The sequence below is a fragment of the Curcuma longa genome, chromosome 15 (assembly GCF_044706935.1).
Source record: "Curcuma longa cultivar G26 ecotype Majalengka, Jawa Barat chromosome 15, ITB_CL_G26_1.1, whole genome shotgun sequence".
Taxonomy (NCBI): Eukaryota; Viridiplantae; Streptophyta; class Magnoliopsida; order Zingiberales; family Zingiberaceae; genus Curcuma; species Curcuma longa.
Window position 1 is genome coordinate 4,138,127 of NC_133875.1, and position 15,690 is coordinate 4,153,816.

Here is a 15,690-nt window from a genome sequence, read left to right on the forward strand (position 1 = left end):
GAAGCGATGAAAAAGAAAGGCTGTGGATCGATAAATTTGGACTATCGATCGATCAGGAGGGATTCAGCTGCATAAGCTTTGACAAGGCGAGGATGAGGAGGAAGAAAAGGGAAGGAAGGAAGGCGAGAAGGTGTCCAAGTCTGGAGGCGAAAACATGCACAAATTAACCAAAGCCACACAATTTTACACTACAAGATTCTCCAGTTACAACATTTGCTAATAAGCAAGCAAAAACAGTGTAAAGGCCTGCCAGTGTCACTGCAAAGGCCACAAAATTAGCTAATCGTCTTATCAACTACTTCAACTACCTAATATCCTAGTTGAGCAACAATGCCTGCAAAATACCAGATCAGGTAAAATCATGTTCAGGTTTTGTTCCGCTTTCTTAACCTGCTCGCAATGCTATCAGTGACTGGATTTACATCTTTGGGCGAGTTGTTTACTATCTTAGCCGCGGCATTTTGGGCATTGTTCTCAGGTGAGCTAATTACACCAGCTTCAGCTTCAGTAGAAGACTCGTTTTCATTAGCAATCTTACCATTTTCCATCTCGCTCTTCTTTATATCCAGATCATCGTTTGTGTCGTCGGCTAACACCTCGCCATTATCAATGCAGGAAGAATCTTCTGCAGAAGGTGAGTCGGAAGAATTTAGATCACCAGAACTTGGCTGCTGACGTCGTGTCTGAATAAGATAATGTGCTACGGACTTGTATCCCAAATTGACAACCTGTACTTAAAACAAATTATCAACTTTCCAATGGCATTTAAACTGTTTAAGAAACTTCAACTACATATTTGAATCCTTGAAAATGTTAAAAGCTACTAGACATCAATGGTTTTTCTTGATGCCTGCAGTTTGCTCTAAAAGAACAAAAGTTTTTGCCCCAAAGTTTGTGTTTGCAAACCACTATCACAATACTCCCAAACACATTTTTGTTAACATTACAAAAAAGAACATCTATTGCACAAACAAACTATATTTACTTTTATTTTTCATTACAAAATGTGACAAATTGGCATCATCAACTTTGGAAGAAAAATGTAAATTGGAGCAGACTTGAGGCGATCGATAACATTTACCTTTTTATATAGCATGCCAGTGGGGGCCCATCCTTTCTTGATTCTACACAAGCTACAATTGCAGATGCCTCGACATACTGGACAAATCCAATTGGGATTCTTGTTGGCTTCCAGAACATTTTCACCATATCTAGAGATGGACAAGTAGAACTTAGAACTGATTAACATATGAACATAAATGGGAGGCATAGGCCTTGTTTGGTAAAACTTTTCTATTTTAAGTTTGGAGTTTTTAAAAATAAAACCATTGAAAGTTAGAGACCAAAAAATAAATATGTATTCTACATTTCCATTTAGCTTTTCCATTTTATTTTTTAAAAATAAAACTAAAAACAGAAAAATTTCCTTGAACAAAGAAGGCCTTGAGTATGGAAGTGTTGCAACTACTACGAACTATGATAGGATGGCCAACCATCAACTAATTGGTACACGGTAAGAAGTTGATATCATTCAACCAGAATGGTGTAGCACCTAGAGTGACAAAGATCACATCATGAAACATGGAACAAAGTAAGAAGTTGAAATCATTCGTCCAGAATAGTGTAGCACCTAGAGTAAGATCACATCATTAAACATGAAAACTTAAAAATGATACCTAGAAGAGTATTCTTCCAAGGCAAAAGAATAAACAGGAAAAAATAAATTACTAGAAGCTTAAAACTTTCCACTTCATTTTATAGATAAAAAATACCTCATAAACAAACAATCTCCACAGAATTGTCCTTCAACTAGCTGACACTCAATACAGTGTGTACGGTGACCAAGAGTTTTTTGCCTGCAAAAATCTCATACCACAATCTGTGACTTTAAATGATAATTTGAAATGCATTCTCAATGTTAAATATGCAACTTCATCGTATTGCAATAGAATGAGTATCACCTAATGTTAAATGCACAGCTACTGGTAAAAGATCAACTCCACTTTGAAATCATCCATGGAAGTGTGAACAATTAATATGATTGTACTTGTTTGTTTTGGGATTAGAGTGACTGAAGTAATAAGAGTTCGACCTCAAAATGTATTTGGACAAACAGAGCCTATCTAGAATATATAGAACTCCAGCAATTAGGCGTAATTTCATTAAACTAGACAAAGAAAAGGATTAGGCAGAGCTAATGATAACTGTGCACAAATTCATAACTAGTATGTCTACTTAAGATATAGATGGGAGAAAGCAATTATTGGCGAAATGAAAATGACCGTTGGAGTATGCTAATTAATCAAAAGGCAGTTCCTTCTTCCTGAAATTACAATTATGAATATAACTAACTTTGTTGTGGGTGGATGTGTTAGTTAACTACCGAGTGACTTAAATCATGCAACCCAATCAAATTCTGCATGAAGCAAAAGAAATAGAGGAGTGACAGAAATCCTTGATTACCTGCACTGGTGGCACGTTTTCCCTTTTACACAGTCATATATGCGTTTTCCATCTGTACCAAATCCATCCACAAACAGTGTCCAATCCGTCACATATGTGCCTAGTAACTTCTCATGCTCATCTGTATAAACCTCTTCCTTTGCACCTACTTCAATTGAGATCGAGTGATTCTTCCTAGCATTCACCTCTTTGCTCGGATTGATTTCCACATAGCTAACTGGGGCTACATTTTGCAACCTAGTTGATAACAAATTATCAAAGGCAACCAATACATAAATAGCAATTAAGTCTCTAAAGTTCAGACATATGTTCCGAACAAAGGTCCAAATTATTAACAAAACAAGAATAGCAACACAAACTACACAAATCTAATTCTTCCAAGTATAAATCCCGAACTGTGCACAAAACAAGAATTTCTGGAGGACGGTGTTCTATTAGAATCTAAACAATCAAAATAGTTACGGACAATGCAGACAAAAACCTCGAGATTCAAAATACAGAAGAATAATCTGTACGAACTGGGTCGGAGAGTAGGAAAAAAAAACGTAGATTCGTCCAGAGGAATAACAAAGGGAAGAAAAAAAGGAAGCACCTTGAGGACCGCCTTTTAGGCGCCGATGAATGTAGCAGTTTCTTCCCGCCAGTGTTGCAGGCAACGTCTTCCCTCTTCCTCCGACGTTGGGGGGAGGGACCGGGCGGGAGATGAGATTTGAGTTGGAGGGAAAGGTCGAGTATGCCGAAACTTCTCAACCTCTCCATGTTCTCCTTGATCCTCTCTCCCCGCAGCCTCTCGTAGTCCGCCGGACTGGCGGCATTCGCCGTCGGAACCGCCGCCTGACGGAGAGGAGGGGAGGGGCTGCGCAGCCGCCCATCCATCTCCTCTTTCACGGAGCTCACCGGCGCCGCTACAGTCAGCGCCATGCGTCGGGTGGTCACCATCGCTCTTCTCTCTCCACCTCTCGCTCGCTCGCTCGGCGTCGGCGATCGCCCTCAACTTGACCTAGAGAAGCGGCTATCTATCAAGGGCCAACGGTCGAAAGACGGGGGAAAATCGGGAAAGGAAACACGGAAAGGACGGAACGACTTCTCCCACCTCACCTCAAGTGCTTAGCACGTGCCCTTTTTGTAATTGGCCGCCACAATAATCATGATCATATGAACAGTGGACCACGTGGCAAAATCTGGACCTTCGTAGTCTTCTGATGGTATGTTGCATAAGGCGGGAACAGAAATTTAACATCCACACCCCCTAAATTTCCGAAAATATCAAGAAATAACCAAAATATCATATTGTTAACAAAATATATATTCTCTCTCTCTCTTCGCTTAGAATATATGATTATATTATAATCATGTTTATGGAAATTGTACTCTAACGAATTTTTTATTAAAATAATTATTTTAATAAATTATTTTATTAATATATATATATATATTAAATTTAAAAAAAAAATTAATGAATCATATTTATTAATATAATAAATTATTTTGTTAAAATAATTATTTTAATGAATTATTTAATTACAAATATATAAATTTATTTTAAATTTAAAAATTATAAATAAATTATATTTATTTTTTATATATTATCATCATTAATATTATTAATTTAATTTAATTTAGTTTAAAAATTAATTGAATAAAGGGTAATATAGTAAATATAAAATTGATTATATTTTATTCTCTTCAAATAAATAAATTGAATCAAATAATATTAGATTATGTTTATTATTCTATAACCTTGATTATTGATTATGTAATTATCTGATAATTAGATAATTAAGATTATATATAATAACTTAAATCAAACGCATTTTTAAAACTTGATGAAGAGTTAACAACTGTGTTTTAATTTGAACACATCCCGTCCACTCGATTAATCCAACAGTTTGAACGACTATACGGTTTTATGGGTCGTGCTTGTTGAAATAGTGGGCCGATAGATCCGTATTTGGCCCATGATACAAAAGCCTAGTAAATTATATGTGAAGAGTGTTCAGGTAGTCTTCAATGTAGCCATGCATGCAGCAACCTCCTAATGCATATACCTTGACTAAGTAACTCTAGAAGGCAAGGCATAGGCTACAGTGCAGTGGATCATGAACAAAAATATTCTCTCGGTAAAAAATGACAAATACTCTGCCAACAATTCCAACTTAATTTATGCAATCTCTGAAATCATGTCACTGGCCACACTTTTCCTATCATACACAAAAACAGGCATGCATATCCCTAGCTTGTGAAAACAACTTGGAGTCACTAGCTAGCTCACTCTCTCCGCTTGATCCAAGGCCGGGGAGGCTAGCTATCTATGTTTCGCCTTGCTCGATATCGAATCAAATCAAATCAAAGCCGACATATCGGTTTCCAGTTGACTCAGAGACTTGCCTGGTTGGTTCTTAGTGCGCTAGCTATAGCGGCTTTCCACTAAACAGAAAATACAAAATAGGTCGAGGATGATGTGAAATGGAAGAAGCACAAGGTTGTTTAATTTGTAAGACTAATTAAGAACCCTAGTGCTAGCTATGATGGATACTTAATTGAGAACACTGGTGCATCCTCTTTTTCTTTCAATGATTGAATTTGATAAAGGTTGGTGGAGCCAAAGCATCAGATTTGATTGGACAAAACATGGGTTCGTTGAAAATATATATTAACGTGAAAAGCATTCATTATATCCATCCAAATATATTAATTCTTAAGCTCTAAGGCTTGTAAGAAAACTATCTTATATATGTGATAATTATGCGATCTATTTGAGCCACAAACTGTTGTATCATTCTTTTATTGTAATTAAGGAATAAATACTCTCTTAATTTGAAAGATAAATTGTTTTACCCAAAAAGCTTAGTGAGCTAGTAAAAAAGAAATAATTGTCTACAGATAAACTCAATTTTTGCATAACTAAGATAAAAAATATAGATCATTTTATATTTTCAAGTTAAACAATTTGTTCTAGCGAAGAGGATGCTTTAATAATAAATTAAACTCCTTCATAATAATAATGATAGACACGACTTTTTAAAATTCTTTGACGTATATTACAATTTGTTTAGAATTATATTAGAAGCTCCAAAATACTATTTAATTACAAGAAATAGAATTATCTAAAAATATGAAACTTGTCCTCGTTTGCCTTCTTCTATATAGCAACCTAATTGCCCTTGCTGCTGCAGATCTACAAGCTGCATCAAGTAAAGTCATCACACGCCTGCCATCATCAGATAGATATGTCGGCATTAGACCAAGTTTGCTACATCAACTGCAACTTCTGCAACGCCATTCTTGTGGTAAACAATATATCTTCTTCTACTTCATATTTAGCGTACTGCAACTGTAGTGTCTGTAATTGCGCCATCTCCCTCTCTATCGCTCTCGAAGAATAAATATTTAGAGGATTTTATTGATAGGATTAATTTGAACAATTTATCAGCTAATTATGTATAGGACAATTGCAACGTTTTAAAGAATTCTAAGACCAAGAAGACTATGATCGTCATGAAGATGAAGAAGAAGAAATACTAGCTTGTATGATTAATTTGGAGGAGGAGAAGAAATATATGAAGGATTTAGACAAGTGTATTTATAGGAACAGAAGAAGAAGAAGAAGAAGTAGGGATTGAATTATTAAAAGAAGAAGAAGAAGATTCGAAGAGGAATTTTATTTATGGGATTAATTAAAAGAAGATGAAGAAGAAGTAATCAATAGGAACAAATTACCGGAAAGCAGAAATATTTATAGGATTCATTTGTGTAATTTACCGGAAATTAAAATAATTTAGAAAACAAATGCATTTTTTTTGTTTAATAGTTATAGGATTAATTTGGGGCATTTGATCAGCTAATAATTTAACAAACAAATGCATAACTGCCTAATGATTCTATAAGAATACACGCATCAATCAAATAATATAATTTCTTAAATTGATAACAGAGCATATCAGGAGTGTACTCGAGATCCATAGGCTTCTAGTTCCTGCTGAAAACCCTAATTCATAGTACTGACATCATTAAGAACCCTAATTCAAGATCATGTATATGTATGCATGACATGAAAACACTCATTTTTATTCATTTGTATGTGAAATATATAGCTCACAGTAGGATCGTACTGAATAGCCCTAATTTTAAACCAGCTGATCTTTCATTGTCAGAGATGCAAGATGCACAACAATCTTCTGAAACCATATTCTTTCTTCTAAGGATCATCCTACCTTGTTATGTATAATCAATTAGCTAGCTGATAATTTTCCTTAATAATCAATTAAAGGACCACTGCATGCTTAGTTATATATAAACTTAATTAAGTTCTCTAAATGTAAATATTTATTGATATTGTGCAGGTTAATGTGGCAAACAACAATATGTTTAATGCTATGGCAGTAACATGTGGACTGTGTGCCAATGTGTCGTCACTCAATCTCCAAACTTTTATTGGAAAAAATGTAAGCCCAAGTACTACTTCAAAATATGAAGGTTAGAGCTAGCATTAATGCCTTGTCTTTTTTCTTCTCTTCTCTTTTCTCTTTATTTATATTTATGATTTATGCACCTAGAAATTAAATTTACAATTATTATCATATGTTCTTCTAATACATATTGTTTGATATTAAAATTCATTAAATGCAGAGCCAAAACCTTGAAGCTCAATTTGTCCACATGGATTGCGGTTCTTCGTCTAAACGTGCCAAGCTGTCTGTAATTAACCCAATGGACTGCGTTCCTCGTCCAGTGCAACTCATTCAATATCGTAAGCTTAATCTCTTACCTGTGTTATCACTAATACACTGAATCTGATTAGAACTCTAAAGTTAACTTGATGAAGTGCTCTTAAACACAGTATTAAACATACATAATTTGTGATTAAATTCTGAGAAATAGTAGTATTAAGCTGTTTGCAATGACCATTTGCATGATGCTCTTAGTTTAAACGAGAATATCTTAATGTAAGAATTTTGTAATAGATTGTTTTTATCTAATCTTCTCCTTGAATTAAGCTGCATCTACAGATCAAAAGCGACGCGTTCCTTCTGCATATAACAGGTTCATAAAGTAAGCGATTCCAATATCAATTAAAGGTTAATTAATTGATAATTAATTACTTTATTTAATTTTTTAAAGATTGTACTTACTTTTGGCATTAATTATTAAAATAACAAATAGCATATATTTGACATTTAATTTCTCTTCGGGAAAATAGGGAGGAAATCCTGCGTCTGAAGATGGAAAATCCCAAGATTAGTCACAAGGAAGCCTTCAGTGCAGCTGCAAAAAACGTAATGAATTAATTACGTATAATTATTATTTTTTAAATCATTTATTTATTTATATGCAAAACTAACAAATGTTATTTATCAATATTAATTATGCAGTGGGCAGGCTTCCCTGAGACCCATTTGGGGCTCTCCATCAAAGGCAAAAAACAAGTTTAATCAATTAATTAGCCACCTTCATGGTCAATTAATATAATGAATTAAATAAATGCAACTGCTTAGCTTTAACAGTATGATTAATCTCTACGTAATGTGCCTTCAAATTATGCTCCAAGCTACTATTAATTATTAGCATTCAGTAGACCATTTTAATATAAATGTTTAAGTAATTGGAAGTGTGTTGGCCTTCATGCATGCATTTGCTGGATTATATTCTCTAAAATACAGATAATATTGTTCATATCTTTATCTTGTGTGTGTATATACATACAGATATTAGGCACGCATGCAAACATGTATGAATAAATCATATAATTAACAAATATCTGATATCTTAATCATTTTTGTTTTACAAATAAATAACTAAATGGACATTTCAAATAAATATATAATGATGATTTTAAATTTAATATTATGGAATGCCATGTCAAGTATAAAGAATGAAGTCAACCTTATTACACTACCACAAGAGTGGAAAACTCATTGTTAAGTGCAAATGTTTACCTTAAAGAATGAAGATATACAGAAAGAAGACCCACAAAAGAAATAATAAAAGAGATAAATTATGTTCTAATTAATTTCCTCCATCCTCGACTTCCTATAACCCTTTGTTTGAGGGAGGTAAGAGAAGGGGAACTTTGAACTTTGTTTGAGGGAGGTAAAAGAAAAGAAAGATAGGGATGGACTCATGAAAACGAAGATTTTTTTAGAAGAAGGAATCCAAAATATTTTTTGTTCCAAGTTTATCTATGTTTAAAAATAAAATCAATATCTAATATACTTTAATACGTATATTTATATGAATGAACTTTTTCCTCTTCTCAAATACAGAAAAATATAAATATTTTTCTTGTCCTCCCTTTCTCATTAATAACCCTCCCTTCATCCAGTCCAGACAAAACGTTTGTCTTCACTCCAATCAAAATATCATAGTCCACCAAACATTCAACAACGCCGAAAGAAACTAATTAAATCGGCTCATTCTTAATTAATTCTTCTCCAAACAACTTTAATTAACTTGTTCATGCAGTGTCGACGTCGATAACGACAACAAATATCATATATAGTCCAAATTAAATGCATGTTGATCAATGAATAATCATCGATTACAACAACCTTATCTCAATTATGAGGCGCCCAGAATTGAATTAAATCGATCGAGATGAGATGATCGATGAGCTATAGCCGAATATCCAATCGAGATTCAACACATTTCATTGATATTTTTGACCAGAAAACTACTTCAAATCCCACACGAAACCGCTTGCCACCTCGTCCACAGGGCCATTGGCCATGACCCATTCGTCCGCATGCGACTGCTGGATTTCCACTGCCGAACCCCACTCCCCATAATAACTCTACGTGTTCGCACCCGAGGCATGACAAGTCTGAGTCCCATCGCCGACCCTTGCCGGCTCAAATCATTCGACCACAAAATTATGGGGCCCAATGAATTGTTTATGCATCCTTACATGACACCTATTTCCCCTTTTTTAATTTTAATTTTAATTTTTATCCAATTAAATTAATCATGATAATTAATTAATAAATAAACTTTATTGGTGTACATATTTAGCATGTAAGCTTGCCCAACCCACGTCTATTTATATACCCACAATGGCATCAATACATCATATATAATTCTTCATCATCTTGCTAATCCAATTATTCCAAGTTCTGGATGCGATCATGTTTGCTTGGTATGTAATCTAATCCTCAAATTATAGATTCTACATTCTTATTCTTAATCATATTCATAATTTTAGGGTTAATTCTCCTATATATCCAAACTCATTTGGAGCTAGGAATAGGATGATGATGATGGGTTAATTGTAATTTAAAAGCGGCATCATTAATTATTCATGGCTTAATGATCTCCAATATTCTTTATACGAAGTTTATTGAATAGATGAGATGATATGATTTCAAAATTTGATGACTAGTGTGTAAATAAATCAAACTAATTGTTGAATTAGCTAGTAGCTGCAAAAAAAAAAAAAAAAACTTTTGAGCGGTGATTTACTAATTTTCAAACTATAGAGAGCATTTTGTTAAAAAAATAAATTGATGGATCAAAATGAAAGTTTTCCCTTAATTAACGACATTACAACAACCCGTTGGGACTACAAAAGACAATTAGTTGACACACGTACTAATTTCCCGGAATCTTTTCCGGATTACTTGGAAACGACCACCGCATAACTTGTTGACATTTCTACCCTTCTCTTAACAACTAATTTACACTTTCTGTTGCAATATAAATTCATATTAGGGGTAGTATCGTCATAACGCATGCCCCGTTCCGTTGCCCTCCGTCCCGTTTCTGACACACTTCCGGTTCTCGCTCGCACCTTTTTTTGAGACAGCGAGCGAGGGCGAATGAGATTGGAGATCGAAGAAAAGGATCGCGATCGAGTCCGAGGAGTGGGAAGCGTGAGACAATTCGAGGGATTTGACCTCGGATTCTTCTTCAATCCTTCAGCTAGCTTTCTCAAATTGCTTCGTCTTTTGGTTCGTTTCATTTTGTCCTTCCTTGTGGCATCTCCTTTTGAATCGTGTCTGTCGATCTTTTGCTGCCGTGCATCTTATTGATTTTGATGGTCGAGGGAGTTTTTTTTCTCTCCCTGCATCTGTCTGTCTTTGCTTTGCGGATGGGGGATTCGTGATTTGCGTTTTTGTTTTTTCTTTTCTTTTAGGGTTACTAATTTGAACGTATGATGGAAGACGGATGTCTTTGATTCTCTTGCTTTTATTTTAGATGTATTAGCGTTTTCTTAAAAAAAAAAATCTTGTTATTGGACTTCCGAAGACTATTCTTTTCTCCGCATTTTATGGTTTGCTTGTGGAATTGTGTTTGAGCGTGCATATTGAGCAGTAGAATCAAGTTTTCATATCGGGGTTAAATTAATTCATATTTGGTTTTGAGTTTCCCTTTTAGCCATGATCATACAGATAATACTGATAGAAGTTTGTATAAGGTAGTCGGATTAATGCTAGTTTCTATATTCCAATCATGTTTCAGAATTATGACTACACATGTTTCTTAATCGATTATCCCTTGGCATTATGGATCCAATTTGATAGTTGATAGTTTTAACTAACATATGTGCACATTTATGGGTGTGACTAAGAAGTAAGAACAAGAGTTTTAGGAAGAAGAGAAATCAAACAGTCATATTAAGTTCTAGTTATTCAATCAATTTTTGAAGTCTCATGCAATGTAGTAATTGAATCTTTTATCCTTTCATTTTCTGCATGCCAACACTTTGGTAACGTCAAGGAACACAAGGAAGTAAAATCAGGATTATGATAGTTTTTAATGGATAGAAACAGTTTCAATCTTTCTGGCATTGCTTTCTATTCCCTTTAAGGAGGGTTATATTGGTGTCATCCAAAGGTTGCTCCTTTGCATCTTTTAGACTAGTTAGGTCACTAGAACAATCCCTTTTTGGTCCAACAGTATAGCTGCATAGGGTGATCCCATGTCTCTGTCTTGATCATTATCATTTATGAGTTGTGCATTGGTTTCAACCATAACCAGTCATAACTGCTAGTAATTTAAGTTGAGTACATGGATCATTTTTGCCATTGAGATCTATATAATGTTAAAGTTCATTGGTCAATCATTTATCCCAAAAGCTCCAGTTGTTGGGGAACATACCAATCTATACATTTATATCCTTGATACTTCCCCTTCATGTGTGGGTGGATTCACTTGGTTGCCCTTAATACATGAATTAATGATAAAATAGCAGTCTCGTAGATAAGATTTGAACTTGGTACCATGTTAATGATGATTTATTGATCATTTATCCCAAAATCTTGAATTGGTATGAAAGGCAATTAATTTATACCTTTGGTGATATTTGTAAAGATCATTTATATTTCTTAAGTGTGTTGAGAATGATAGTGAGAGTTTCCATTCCTAGTAAACAAGCATACGTCACAAGGCAAATAGATTTAAAAAGATGAACCAAGCATATTACTAGTGGATTCATAGTATGCTATGAAAACCCAAGCATAGATACTTCCTGTTGGCCTTTTCCTTGTGGACTCTTATTTACTTAATGGATTGGTACTTTATTTTTTTTCTTTAAATATGACCCACATGACAGATTTAGATAACTTCTTGTTCTACTTTGATTCATGAAAAGATAAAGCAGTAGATCCAGATACTATATGCATGAGAACCATTTTCATGAGGATTGTTAGATTGGATGATATCTAACCATTTTGTTGATATTATCCTGGAGCAACAGCTCCACAACCAAACTAGCCAACCTTCACAAAGTACAGTTTCACATTTAATTGTTATTCTTATTACAGAATGCCATCCTACTATTTGTTTCTTGATATACTATTTTTTTATTCAATGTGCAGAACATTTTAATAGGTACTGGCTAAAATTTGTGCAGGTCATGTGATGATGAAATTTACTTTTGGTCTGTCTGAGCATAGTTAAAATATAATTAAAGTGGGGATTTTTCTTCAGTAATCCAACAAGATGACCAACTTTTTGCTGGGAAAGAAGCAAACATTTGCAAGCTCATCCTGCACTGTTCAGCCTATAATTATGGATGAACCATCCTCTCCTCCACCTATGAACCTCAAGTCTCTCAAGCCAAAGGAACAGGTTCGACCTCAGTCTGCAGTGAATTCACCACATGGAAAATCTTCATTTATGCTTCCAAACAGTGACATCGACAAACTATTAGAGTGCTCTGTCTGCAGAAACACAATGTTTCCACCAATTCAGCAGGTTTGTTGAGTATCAGCAGGAGTACTATTTTTGCACCGAAATTTTTTACTTACTCTTCAAAAAAACAGATCAACCAACACTGTATTTTACTTCAAAATGTACTGCAAGGATGCTAATCTGTCTAGCGTTCATAGTTTATGCTAATTTGAGGATTCTTGGTTTCAAGTATGGATTGCTTATTCATATCCTATTTTTTGAGCAACCAGATCCAGTTTAGTTTTTAATCTCTGATTACAGTAAATGTTAGACACTACAAAACATAAGAGATTAGTATTGCTAAGATATGATCAGTCATAGAACTCAGTTATAGGGTAAGAAGATCTATGGGACTGATCTCAAATAGTTGGATCAAACAGTTTGTTGCAGTATATGCTTGTACTATTTTTTTGTGTAATTTTAAATTTAATTTCTATGACAAGTTTTATTTCTTGCATATTGTGCATGGGCAGACTTATAATGGAGAAGTTGCCTCACTTATATCATTAATCTACATGTGCTGAACACAATGAGTGTGTTTTTATTTCTGATCATATGTTATTTAGAATTCATACCGATATGCTTACCTTTGGTTTACGTTCTTTCAGTGTCCAAGTGGGCACACTTTGTGCTTTTCCTGCAAAAACAAAGTGAACAAGTGCTCCATCTGCCGAAAGGAAATTGGCCAAATTCGTTGTTTAGCACTGGAAAAACTTGCTGCTTCACTCCATTTACCTTGTTCATACCATCATCTTGGTTGCACAGATATGATGCCCTATTACAGCAAGTTGCAGCACGAAACACGTTGCGTTTACCGGCCTTATGCATGCCCTCATCCTGGTTCAGATTGTCCCTTCACCGGAGACATTCATCAACTTCTGTCACATCTGAGACAATGCCACAAATTGGATCTTCAAGCAGGAAGCACTTTCAATCACCGTTATGTGAAACAGGATCCTCATTCTGTTGACAATTGCTCATGGACTCTAACTGTAAGCAAAGCCTTTCCTGAGACATACTGCATTTTTTCTGTGGTTACTTAGGAAGTTACTTGTTAATACACATGGATTATTTCTTGTCTTTTTGACACATTTTGATTGTTATCTCTTTCCATTTGATCATTGCTCCCAGCTATTCAACTGCTTCGACTGCTACTTTTGCCTTCATTTCGAAGCGTTTGTGCTCGGTTGCGAGCCAGTTTATATGGCCTTCATCCGTTTCTTGGGCGAAGAGTCTGAGGCAAGGAAGTTCAACTATTGCCTTGAAATCGGAGGCCAGGGGCGCAAGATGAAATGGCAGGGTGTGCCTCGAAGCATCAGGACTCACCACAGGATGGTGCGAGACAGCCACGATGGGCTCATAGTTCACCGGAACATCGCCCTTTATTTCTCCGGCAGCGATCAGAAGGTGCTGAAGCTGAGAGTTTTGGGCAGGATTTGGAAGGAGACTGGAGGAATATGAATATATACGATCAGATATGGGGTTATGAAAAGCATCTCATCTGCTGTACAGGGTTCAATTTTTTCAGTCCCACTGGGAGTTGCAGTCCGGGATCTGATCGAGCCCATCGGTGTATTTAATCCTGTGGACTGGTGTAGTTTTGCAGAAATATGTTCACTGCAACGCTAAAATCTTAGCATATAATTGCAGGTCGATTTGGCAAATCATATGCCGGTGAATGGTTTTTTTAGACCATGAATTGAAAATCAAACTAAGTGGGTTGGCTCAAGCAGTTTGATGATGAAACATTGCTCAAGTTCAAGTCTGAATATGAATACACTTCTTTGGGCTTTGGAGAGTAATAGCAGAAGAAAATATCTGAACTCGAGGTGTCATGAATGAGGCTGATAAATGTAGTGTGTGCAATTATAGTGAATCATGTACCTGTGTGAATTTATTGAAAAATCTTTCGGAACTCCATCCATGTGTACATTTCCATTTGAATTAAGATATTTTTTTATCTTCAATTAGTAAAATTTTGTGTAAAAAGTTCGATTTTTGATTGATCAAAGATGGGCGAGAGATGTTCTAGTGATAATAGTGAAAATTGGAAATATGTTTGGTGATTTTAAGAATAAAAGCGCTACTCTGATTTTGCTCAATATTTATATATATTATGTGTGTATTGAATGGATTTGATAAAGAAATAAAATTAAACTAAATTCTTTTGCTAGTAAACGGAGGCTACCCACTCGGTCAAACACGGGCATGGGCCCCGCTACCTACAGGACGAATGACTCGACGTCATCAAATCCAGGTTGAAGAAGCTTCGTACCGTCGTCTTCCGCTTTGCAAGGTGGTTCTTCTTCTTGCTTTATATATTCCGCTTCTTCCAGAAACCGAAAGGGAACACCAAAAGGGTACGGAGATGGAGGAAACGCCCCGACACGCGGCGCCCCTGCCCGAGCGCCGGAGGCCTCCGATCGCGTCAGCGACACCGCGCAGGGGAGACCGGTTACGGGCAGGCGCCGGGGAGACCGCGGCGGAGTGCGCGGCGGTTCTCTGTTGCTTTCCCTGCTGCCTGGCGAGCCTGGTCGTCGTTTCTGCCGTCAAGCTTCCGTCCGCGATCGTCCAGCGCGCGCGGCGGAGACGGAGAAGACAGGTCCGCCTGAAGGAGAAGAGAACAAAAGCCAACGAGTACAAAGTCGGCGCTTTTCACGACGACGAGAACAACATCCTCGGCGGGTTCATCTTGGAGGCGGCGGAGTCTTTACCGGCGAATACGACGTCGGAGGAGGTGGTGAAGCTGGAGAAGGACATGATCGCGAAGTTCTACGGCGCCGGGTTCTGGCGGAGTCCTTCGCAGAGGGAGACGTAAAAAAAAGCTCAAAAAAGACAAACTTTGCCTCTGATCGTTCGAAAACAAAGGAGAAGACCATCAAGATAGAATTTCCAATTGACGATGTCCTGCTTTTGGATCAATTCCACTTGAACCACTTGAATTTGAGATTCCTCTCGTTGTGGATGATAGAGGAACTGGAACTTGGGGGAGGAATCAAGTCTTTGTTCTTGATTAATACAAATATATATTTTATTTGGATGCCTTGGTGCTGATCCTTT

General features: G+C 36.0%; 3 protein-coding genes and 1 pseudogene across 4 annotated transcripts; 3 read left to right on the plus strand and 1 right to left on the minus strand.

Annotated features, from left to right (window-relative positions):
- Positions 1-217: 217 nt before the first annotated feature.
- LOC141846826 (uncharacterized) lies at positions 218-3,402 on the minus strand. Its single transcript, XM_074734887.1, has 5 exons — positions 3,056-3,402; positions 2,464-2,700; positions 1,773-1,856; positions 1,082-1,211; positions 218-728 (listed from the first exon to the last, which is right to left on the minus strand). The coding sequence occupies exons 1-5, from the start codon at positions 3,400-3,402 to the stop codon at positions 366-368; spliced, it is 1,161 nt and encodes a 386-aa protein (XP_074590988.1). The 3' UTR covers positions 218-365.
- Positions 3,403-5,693: 2,291 nt separating this feature from the next.
- Positions 5,694-7,895, plus strand: LOC141846559 (protein YABBY 1-like; annotated as a pseudogene).
- Positions 7,896-9,576: 1,681 nt separating this feature from the next.
- LOC141846150 (E3 ubiquitin-protein ligase DIS1-like) lies at positions 9,577-14,548 on the plus strand. 2 transcript variants are annotated; one of them, XM_074734148.1, is made up of 4 exons: positions 9,577-9,595; positions 12,311-12,654; positions 13,239-13,622; positions 13,762-14,548. In XM_074734148.1, the coding sequence occupies exons 2-4, from the start codon at positions 12,400-12,402 to the stop codon at positions 14,089-14,091; spliced, it is 969 nt and encodes a 322-aa protein (XP_074590249.1). In that variant the 5' UTR covers positions 9,577-9,595; positions 12,311-12,399; the 3' UTR covers positions 14,092-14,548. The 2 variants fall into 2 exon arrangements, with proteins under 2 accessions (XP_074590249.1, XP_074590248.1); XM_074734147.1 differs by lacking the exon at positions 9,577-9,595 and adding an exon at positions 10,226-10,406.
- Positions 14,549-14,998: 450 nt separating this feature from the next.
- Positions 14,999-15,448, plus strand: LOC141846560 (uncharacterized). Its single transcript, XM_074734596.1, has one exon. The coding sequence runs from the start codon at positions 14,999-15,001 to the stop codon at positions 15,446-15,448; it is 450 nt and encodes a 149-aa protein (XP_074590697.1).
- The last annotated feature ends 242 nt before the right edge of the window (positions 15,449-15,690 follow it).